Below are 10654 nucleotides of genomic sequence, written 5' to 3' on the forward strand. Positions count from 1 at the left end.
CTAAGGAGGGAGGAGCCTGAGGGCGCCTGCTGGAGCGGCCCCCACCCCCACCCGTGCTCCGATCCCGAGCCCGGCCGTGTGCACAGTGCCGGTGCAGGAGGGAGAGGAGACAGGTCCCCTGCTTTGCTGCTTTCAACACTCTGAAGTACGTGACAGCCATTCCAGCCCATCACCCCATCACCTGACCGGCCCTGACGCAGACACGGGTGCTGCAGACAAGGCTGGCTGGCCCCCCAGGGGCGCCCAGCCTCTTGGCCAACCCGGAGACCCCAGCCCTGTCCCGGGAGAGTCGCCCGCGGCCCCGGCCTTCCAGGTGCCAGAGCCGGGCTGCCGCTCCCACTTCCTAACTGCCCTTCCTGGTGGACCCCCGTACCTGCCCGCTGATGCCGCCGCGGCCTCGCTCACCAGCGGCCGGGCATCTGTCCCGCGGGGCTGCGGTACCTGGACAGACACTGCAGTGCTCCAGTGCTCTGCGTACGCGGATGCAGCTGGGTCTGGTGGCCAGGGTCAGCCGGGGCCTCCGCTTGCTTTCTGTGCTCGTAGACGTAGTCTACGGGCCTCGGCTTTAAAGTCAGCGTGGCCGCTGACCGCCTGCGCCCCCTCGTAGCCCCGGGCCCCAGCTCTAAACGGGATCGACGGTGCCTACTTCCCAGAGCTGTTCGTGCCAGGAACCGAGGAGCCCTCGGTGGCCAGCGCGGCGCCTGGGAAAGCCCAGCGGTCCGCAGCAGGGACAGCTGGCGGAGCCGCAACGATCGGAGAGGCGGGGTCTGAGGAGGGCCAGGGGCCGACGCCCCCCTGCACACCCCCCGACATCTCTCTCTATGGCCTCATCCGTGCACGGGCTGGGCGCAGCCCGCAAAGCACCCACAGAAAGCAGCGCCTGTCTGGGCAGCGAAGGTGCCTGGATGCCGGATCACAAGCCTCAACAGGCCCTTTCTGACCAAGCGCCCCTGCCTTTGCGGTCCTCCCGGGAAGCCGGGTCGGGATGGAGGCAAAAGCACCTTCACTGAGATGAAGGATGTAGAGACTGAGCCCGGGAAAGTCAAATTCCCAGTGAGGGTCACGTAAAAATTAAATATTTTATACCTTAAACTGAGTTCAAACCTTGAGCACGTGAAGATTCATCATCACGGCTGTATCACCGAGACAGAAAGCCTCCACAGCAATGTGAACAGTATTGAGGGAGAAGAACGGACATGCTTTCAGGTTCTGTAAACATCGGTTACTTTATTAAAGTTCTGACTGGCTGGAAACACAGCCAGCTCGGCTTCCCCCGCTTGCGGACGGGAGAGCGGGTGGCAGGTGCCTGGGGTCTTCAGCGAGGGGGAGAGGAGTCTCAGCAGGGACACGGTTTGCTGGATGTTTCTAGGATTGAAACACTTCTCAAAATGACACAAGCAGCTATCACATCTCCTGACCTCCGTACAGTCAAGTCACAGTACCAGAAATCAGCACACACCCTTCCGAGGGGCCGTGTTACAGACCGAGCACAAGGCACACGTGATTCTCACGACCAATAAATGTGTTTTTCAAAAACAGTTCAAGGGCACTTTCAGTAAATACGAGCTTTTCATTTTAATTGCCCACTCGTGGCAAGAATAAGATGTCAGTACGTATTCGTCAATAAAATTGCGGGTCGGCGTGTAGATTCCACCCGGGCCCCACACGGTAAAGATGGTGCCCGCGCTCGTCACCGGGAGGCGAGGAGGGGCCCCTGCAGCCGGGCACTCCAAGGGGCCAGGTCCACCCACAGCTCGCAGAGAGAGTGACCACTGACCCGACTTGAAACCTACAGAGACACACCAACCAGGGGGTAGGGTCTGGCGAAACCTACAGAGACACCAACCAGGGGGTTAGGTAGGGTCTGGCGGGGCACCTGTTTGAAACTTAGTTAAAAACAGCTCTAAAATCTAGACAAATCTGATTACTAACACCTCTCTTACTGTGTCAACAGAGAAACACAAAACGGAAACAAAACTCCGCCGGATGAGCTTCCCTGGTGAGAAGACCCCTCCGCCGCCCCCAGCCGCAAGCCAGGCCGATGCCCCGCGCTCACCACGAGATGGCGCTGCGGAGACGCGGCTTACATCTCAGCCCTGGGAATGTCAACAGGGTAAGGGACCGGATTATGTTCTCTTGGGACAGTTCTCTCCAACTAAAAATAACGGGGCTGTTGAATAAGACGCACACACGCTTTAGTGCGACCCGTCCACGCGGGCCCTCCTTGGGGCGACGGCGCAGACAGGCCAAGCTCGCGGGAAGGAGCACATCGGGCCGTGACGTCACCACGGCGGGACTCTGTCCCCGAGGCGCGCTCAGGTGTAGGTACTCGGCGCCACGTGGAAGTCAGTACTCACGCGGCCTGGGGTCGGCGCCGCGGGGACAGTCGGGGCCGAGGCCGCTACCTCGTCTTCTTGGGCGGCGCCGGCCCGTTGGGGCGGCCGGGCGCGAAGTTCCAGTCCACGGGGTTGAGCAGCTGCTGCGTCTTCTTGCGGGTCCAGTAGGGGTTGATGAGGACCGTGAGGAGGCCCAGCCCGACCACGAAGAGCGCCCAGTGCGGCGGGAAGAGGCTGCGGGCCAGGCCGTCCCAGTGGCCCAGGCACACCCACCACATGTGGTAGGTGAGGACCATGCGGCAGTGGAACAGGTGGACCATCAGCCACTGGTTCAGCCTCCAGAGCAGCGAGTCCGCACAGCCGGCCTGCGGGCAGAGCAGGGTCAGGGCGGGCGGACTCGGGCTCACAGCGCCGCGCCCTGTCCCCGCCCCCTCCCGGCCCCGCCCAGCCGCCCGCAGACCCACCCAGCGCGGGCCTCCTGCTGGCCTGCGCCCCCGGAAGGAAAGTTCACACCTTCCAAGCTCACCTCCAGCGCTTCTTCCCTCGACCGTGCACACATCGAGCAACTAACTACCCAACTACCCAACGCTGACCCAGTGAAGCTGGAAGACACGCTGGTGGTGTCCAACCAGGCTCGCCGGGCCCCGGGGGCAAACGCTCTCAGAGGAGACAAGCTCAGGATGAGATGTGTGTCCTCACTTCTTTGTTTTTCGGTATTTTTACCCCAGTAGACCTTGGACACAAGCCCAAATGGACTTGCCTTAAAATTATTCTAAATTCACGTGAAAGCTAGCTGTAGCTAAAACCAAACAGGGAACTCGAAAATGCTATACAGCAGACTGTGGGCACAGAAGTGGGACACTGTGGCGGGGACGTCAACACCTGGACAGCCCGGCACCAGGACAACAGGTACCAGGACAGCCCACACACCTCAGACCCGTGAGCTTGTGCACACCGGCCTCTCCCCGCTGCGCTCTGCCTGGGCTGGAGCGTCCTCCTGGGCAGCTCCCCGCCCTGACACCGCCTCCCCAGGGTAGGGGCACGTCTGGCACTTGCAGGAGGAAAGGGGGAAGGTGGGGACGCCTCGCCAGGCAGCAGCCCGGTGACGCTGGGAACGGGCATGGCCTCACTGCGGCCGCACCTGCGGAGCCACAGGGGGACACAGCAACTGACGTCTGGAGTGACCACATTTTAAAAGAGAAAGAAAGGGGAATTCCCTGGTGGCCCGGTGGTTAGGACTCTGCGCTCTCACTGCCGAGGGCACAGGTTCAATCCCTGGTCGGGGGACTAAGATCCTGCAAAAAGAACCCAACCTCCTGCCTGGCTGATCCGCCTCTGGGCGACCCAGAGGTCTGCAAGGCAGGGAGGCAAGTAAATGAAGGAGATGATGGACCTCACTTCTTCAACTTTTTATATACATTTCCCCTCCTTCTGGGAACCAGACCATCACCGCACAGGGACTTAAAGGAAGTCTGGGTGAAATGAGGCACGTTATTATGTGCTTGGATGGAAAACACTCAGAAGACATTACATCTTCCCTGCTTGAATGCGTCCACAGATTTAGTCCAAATAAGACGCTACATCAGTATTTTTATCAACTTGTAACAACTTTAAGTAAAGCCACTCATGCAGTGGAGTAAACACATGAGAGCAAGGAGGGCTGAAGGTGCCTCAGCAAATAATGAGATACGATGATGCTTCAGAAATAACAGATAAACAATGCAAAACGCAGAAGTGAATAAAATACATGGAGAGTTGGCACTGGGCGGCATTTCGAACCCCCAGGGAAAGGCTGGATAAGGTAATTACATTAGGATCCTTGCTCACCTCCTGGGAAGATCCAGCTGGCTCGCTCTTAAAAACACTTTCCAAATGGACTAAATATCAATGTTTAAAAGGAAAAGAAAACCATAGAGTACTAGGGAAAAAACCACAGTTCTACAGAAATAGTTTTATACTCATTGCATGGGTAGGCATTCTCCATGTTATGCTAGAATCATGACTTATACAAGTAAAATTCCTTGAACTGTGCAATTAGACCAAAAAACAATGTTTCTCAAACGCAAAAACACTTGAGGTTTGAGGTTCTCAATGATAGATTCCTCTCGTGGGAAAGATTTAGCCTTTGCTCTGGCCTGAAGGACGTTAAATGTACAAACTGTAGAGTGGGAAGGTGAGCTAAGTGTGTCTCGGGGTGAACATACAAACTGCAGAGTGAGCTACATGTGCGTGGGGGCCAGGGCACTGCTCACCCTTCCAACCTTGCAGGCACTGGCCAGCAAGCCGTCTTCTTTCCACTTGCTGCTGCCTTCAAAGCTCACAAGATGTACTCCTTTCCATTACCTTGCCCACTTACTAAAAGCAGCCATCCTAAATTCCTAATATTCATACCAGAAGCATGAACTTCTACTCATACAGTAATTACATTAAGTTTAGAAAACTCCAAGCCTGAGAAGTGAGCATTTTTGGTCCTACTCAGACACTGAAATTTTTGGGTTCAACATCACCAAATGCTTTGAGAAAAGCAGGGTCAGTAACAAAGTGAGTCTTAACCGTGCAAAGGTTACTTTGTATAGCTGGGGTCCCAGCAAGTAGTGTCCCTGGTATATACTTATTTACACATAAATTGACTGTTTTTTATACCACGTCGTTTGCATCTGGACTAGTGTCTCCGTGGATGAATCATGTTTAGATGTTTGAGTGTATAATTCATTTATTATTATTTCTAAACAACATTTCAGAATCAAATTGGAGGAGGAAATGGAAGCATGAGCCCGTGTGGGGTGTAAACTACGTTAAGTTAGTGGTGACACCGGGTCCTGACATCCGTCTGTATCTCATCAAATCAGACCCCGGTGGTGAGGACTCCTGGACCCTGATGCCCAACTAAGCAGGAGCGTGGCAGCTTTATGAAAAGCTTAAAGGATTTCAACGTTTTACACGGCGTTTACTCACAAGGTTCAGTAGTATCTGAACTAGACCAAGACCATGGCTGTGTAGGCACACGGGCCCTGGGCTGTCTTAGCCGAGGGGACAGCTTTGCCGTGGGGACACGGGCCGCGTGGTGAACGCGGCGAGCGGGAAGAAGTGGGTTCTGGGACCACCCATTTCCATCCTGAACAAATGGCACCCGAACACTTTAGAGAAAATAGAAAAAACCCCAAACAAAGTGCCTCCCTCTGGTGGCCGCCCCACAGCCAGGGTCTGTCTTCTTCCTGAGCAGTGGGCCCACCCCACCTGGGGAAGGGCTTCCGGAGACCCCCGCCCGGGCGCCTGACGCGTGAGGGGCCCCAGGAGGAGGCCTGGCTGAGCAGCAGTTCACAGACAAACTCTGTCGTGATGAATCGGGCCCATCGAAAGGGGCCTGCACCCGGGACAGACTTGCCGAAGCGGGCAGCGACCCCGGCAGCACCCTGGGGTCAGGAGGAGACCGTCGGCCCGCAGCTTCACGCAGAAGAGGGAGGAGCTGGTTCACGTGCCCAGCCCCCCAGCTGTTCGGGGGGCTCCCTGGCTGCTGGCCCACAGTCCAGCTGGCAGAGGGGGCGGTGGCCTGGGCTGGTGGACACACAGCCTTGCCCCACCCAGGACTGGACGTGTAAGCAGACAGAAGCCACAGCTGCCTGCCCTTCCCTGGGGAGGGAGAAAGTCAATGGAGAACCTCCAGGACCCTGGCTAGGCTGACTGGTGGGATCTCTCCTGTGTGAGGACAGTCACGAGGCCAGGGAGAGGCATCTGCTTCGTCTAATGCACAGACACAAACAGAGTCACGGAAAATGAAGAATCAGGCAAAGATGCTCCAAACTGAGGAATGAGACAAACCTCCAAACCCTACCGGAGAGCAGTCACACGATGTACCCGACAGAATTAAAGGCATCTGTCATAAGGGTGCTCGCCGAGGTCAAGAGAACACATGGGAACAAGTGGAATGTCAATGAAGAGACGGAAATGTACAAAAATGTACCAAACAGAAATCAAGGAGCTGAAGAATACAATAACTGAACTAAAAAACTCACTAGGGGGACTTCCCTGGTGGTGCAGTGGTTAAGAATCCGCCTGCCAATGCAGGGGACACGGGTTCGGTCCCTGGTCTAGAAAGATCTGACATGCCGTGGAGCAACTAAGCCCGTGTACCACAACTACTGAGCTTGCGCTCTAGAGCCTGTGAGCCACAACTAATGAGCCCGCACACCTAGAGCCTGAGCTCCGCAGCAGGAGAAGCCACCGCAATAAGAAGCCTGCGCACCACAACAAAGAGTAGCCCCCGCTCGCCGCAACTAGAGAAAGTCCGTGTGCAGCAACGAAAACCCAATGCAGCCAAAAATAAAAAAAACACACAAAAAAACTCACTAGGGAGGTCACCAAAGTAATCTACAGTCTACAAGTTCAATGCAACCTCCGTGAAAATCCCAGTAGCATTTTTAACAAAAAAAATTTCTAAAATTCACATGAAACCACAAAAGACCCCAATAGCCAAATCAATCTTGAGAAAAAGAACAAAGCTGGAGGCACCAGGTTTCCTGGTTTCAAATGATATTACAAAGCTACAGAAATCAAAGCTGCATGAACTGCCATACAAACACACAGACCAGTGGAGCAGCATCGAAAGCCTAGAAAACATCCACACAGACACGGCCAACTGATCTTCAACAGGGTGCCCAAAACTCACAGCAGGAAAGGGGTAGTCCCTTCAATCGGGTGTTGCTCGGAAAACTGGACACTCACATGCAAAAGAATGAAACTGAACCCTTATCTCACACCTTACACAAAAATCAACTTGAAGGCGGAAATGCAAGACCCAAAACTCCTAAAAGAAAACATAGGGAAAAGGTTTCATGGCGTTCGTTTTGGCAATGATTTCATGAATATGTTACCAAGAACACATACAACAGAAACAAAAATAAACAATTGGGACAACATCAAACTAAAAGACTTCTTCACAGCAAAGGAAACAATCAACAGAGTGAAAAGGCAACCTACAAAGTGGGAGAAAATATTTGCCAACCATATGTGTAATAAGAGATTAATCTTGAACATATATAAAGAACTACAACTCAACAGTAAAAAATAACAAAGAATCTGAGTTAAAAATGGGCTAAGGGCTTGAACAGTTTTCCAAAGACGACATACAAATGGCCAACAGATAGACGAATAAATGCTCACTGTCACCGGTCATCAGGGAAATGCAAATCAAAAGCCAGTGAGATGTCATCAGAGAAACAAAGACAAAAAGCTTGGGTGAGCACGTGGAGAAAGTAGACCTCTGTGCACTGCTGGTAGGAACACACAACGCCGCAGCCGCTGCGGAAAACAGTGGAGGCGGGTTATTTTCTAAAAACAGAGCTACCTGATGACCCAGTAAAGGAACCGAAATCAGAATGTGGAGGAGATATTAGCACCTCTACGTTCACTCACAGTAACCAAGACTGAAACACCCAAGGAAGATGTACTTCACACACGTAATGGAAAGCTGTTCAGCCTGAGAAAAGAAGGAAACCCTTCAATGTGCAATGACATGGCTGGGCCTTGAGGACATTCACTCAGCGAAATAAACCAGGAACAGAAGAGAAATATGGCATGAGTCCACTTAGATGAGGCATCTGAAATAGTCCAGTTCCTAGAATCAAAGTGTGGATGGCAGTTGCCAGGGGCTGGAGGGAGGGGAAGCGGCGAGTTACTGACCAACAGGAGTGAAGTTTCAATCATACAAGACGAATAAGCTCCAGAGGCCTGCTGTGCACCTGTGACTACAGCTGACGATAACATGCTGGACACTTAAAGGTTTGTGAAGAGGGCAGATCTCATGTTGGGTGTAAGATAACATAATGTGAAATAAAAATTTTAAAAGATATGTATGTAGACATATTGTTTTTTTAAAAAAAGTATTTGAGGGGCTTCCCTGGTGGCGCAGTGGTTGAGAGTCCGCCTGCCGATGCAGGGGACACGGGTTCGTGCCCCGGTCCGGGAGGATCCCACATGCCACGGAGCGGCTGGGCCCGTGAGCCATGGCCGCTAAGCCTGCGCGACCGGAGCCTGTGCTCTGCAACGGGAGAGGCCACAGCAGTGAGAGGCCCACGTACTGCCAAAAAAAAAAAAAAAAAAAAGTATCTGAAACAAAGAAAAAGCATGTTTTCTAGGGCTTACAAATACTGCCAGTTACTGAGTAAGACACACGATCCCCTGAGTCTTCTTTTGCGATGGGGCAGGAAGCCTAAAAGAGTTGTTTAAAATGATTAAAATGAAATTCAACGAAAATGAGCTTCTCACGGACTGTAATACTCTAATCCAGCCTGGTGATGCTGTGACAGCACAGGCCACAAGGGACCAGCAACACGGGCATCAAGCGGGTGAAGGTGCCACACTAGCCGCTCACCTCCCACTGCGGAGCACAGATGCCGTCTGGGGAGCGCCTACCTTTAGCAGCATCCAGGAGATGCAGGTGAAGGGCGTGCTCATCTCCAGGAGCAGCGTGATCATGGGCAGGTAGTGGCCCGCTTGGAGGTTGACCACGCAGCCAAGAAACCCGAGGAAGGCGAAGAGGTGGTGGACGGCCAGGAACCCGTCGAATGTGTGGAACAACACATTGGACACGTGGAGCGCGAGGTTCTCGAAGAGGAAGAATCCGGTTGCCGTGGTGATGTGGAACCAGCACCAGTTCTGCTGGCCGAGCACTTTGTCGGCCTGGAGCACGGGGTCCAGCAGCAGCGCCCGTAGCCCCGCCGTGGTGCCCTGGATGCCAAAGACTGCACGCGTGGCTGCCAGGTTCCAGAAGACCTGCTCTCGGGCCCCCAGGGAGCGGTAGGTGGCATTCAGGGAGGATGACAGCTGGTGGCAGGCCACGAAGACGCCCAGGTAGAAGGTGCAGCCGGCGGCCACCAGCGCCCAGCGGACCTGCCCGGAGGTGCAGTCCAGGTCAAAGATGCTGCCCGCCGGCCCGCTGCTCGGGAGGCTCATGCTGCCGACGTCGTACAGGCTGGGCCGGGGTCCACACGCTGCACCAGGCCACGGCCCCGGGACCCTCATGCGCCCATCCTCCACCTGGACAAAGAAAAGAGCCTTGACCCTCTGCTGGCTGAAAGGAGCCGGGACGCAAGGCTGCTCCAGCACCACAAAATGGATGTTAACAACTCTTCTCCTCAAGCTTATGTGCATTCAGTGACACAAAAACAGCAAGAAAACACCCGCTGGTGGGACAGGAGCGCGAGAGAAAGTGACACGAGGGACGGAAGGGGCAGGCGTGCACGGGGCAGGAAACAGACACGGTCCCGACTCTCCAGTGGATGCACCCCGTGGTGGCAGTGACAGCCCACAAAGTCCCCCAGACAGAGCACACCTAGAGGAGGATGTGCTTCCGGAACCCACGGTGGGAACACTGCCAGCCAGCGCCCCAACCGGAGCTCCTTGGACCCTCACCTACACTGGACAGCAAGCTCCGCACTTAGGGGAGTACGTGTGTGTACATCTATGTGTGTGTTTGTGTGTGTGTGTGTGTGTGTATATTTCTGTCTACTGTGATGCTCTGACATCCTAAGTCCCGCCTGGCTGGGCAGAGACAACCCCCCGCCAGCCAAGGGCCCAGCCAGGAGCCCGCCTGGGACCTATGCCGACAGCCCGGCCAGGCCCGGCCTCCTCCGCCTGCCCCGCCCCCGGGGAGGTGCCCCTCCTCTGCCCGAAACACCCGGGCCGGGTGCCCGGCGGCTCGGGGCAGCCCTGTCACCCAAAGCCCGGCAAAATCACTAAAAGCAGCCAATCCTATGTGCTCACCCCGCCCTGTTTTTTCCCTGGAAACCCCAGTAAAGGCCGTGGCCTTAATCCCCACCCTCCGTCCCGTCCTCTGCCCCCTGACCCCCTGGCCATCCCCACACGTGCCCGGCGTGGCCCTGCCTCTAGGACCCGAGAGCATAACGAGCTTTGCTTTCCTCTTGTGGCCACACCTGACTGAGCCTCTCATAGCAGAATCCAGAAGCATCTGGTCCCGTATTGTGGAGCTGATGGGGGCGGGGTCAGGGGCGAATACTGGGAAGGGAGAGGGGGTCTCAGTGCTGGGCAGAAGGGAGCCGCACCATCAGAACTTAACCCCATGCAAACGGTCGCTGCACAAACTGGAAAGTGCCGAGAAACAGGCTCCTCCGGAAAGCTCACCTTGTCCTTTCCACAAGCCTGCCATGCGGTCTGGGTGACAGTTCCCATTTTGCCACGACTGCATCGCTACGCTCCTGTGGAACCTCTGCCTTGAAACGGGAGGGTCCCCATGACTCTGAAGAGCTCTGACTAAAACAATGACTCAAGCTTGCCCAGGGCGAGTGGCTGGTATAGGTGCC

At 55.0% G+C, this 10654-nt stretch overlaps 1 protein-coding gene across 2 annotated transcripts in view; it reads right to left on the reverse strand.

Annotated features, from left to right (window-relative positions):
- Nucleotides 1–1215: 1215 nt before the first annotated feature.
- CLN8 (CLN8 transmembrane ER and ERGIC protein) overlaps nucleotides 1216–10654 on the reverse strand; it is an 11620-nt gene continuing 2181 nt past the window's right edge. The window contains exons 2-3 of one of the 2 annotated variants that reach the window (XM_082863730.1): nucleotides 8748–9371; nucleotides 1216–2701 (exon numbers count right to left, since the gene is read on the reverse strand). In XM_082863730.1, the coding sequence (XP_082719856.1) occupies nucleotides 2402–2701; nucleotides 8748–9356 (909 nt within the window). In that variant the 5' untranslated portion in view covers nucleotides 9357–9371 and the 3' untranslated portion in view covers nucleotides 1216–2401. Of the gene's footprint in view, nucleotides 2702–8747; nucleotides 9373–10654 lie in introns of those variants that run through there. The other variant, XM_082863731.1, reaches the window with a different exon arrangement.

This window comes from Leucopleurus acutus, assembly GCF_964270905.1.
Source record: "Leucopleurus acutus genome assembly, chromosome: 21".
Lineage (NCBI taxonomy): Eukaryota > Metazoa > Chordata > Mammalia > Artiodactyla > Delphinidae > Leucopleurus > Leucopleurus acutus.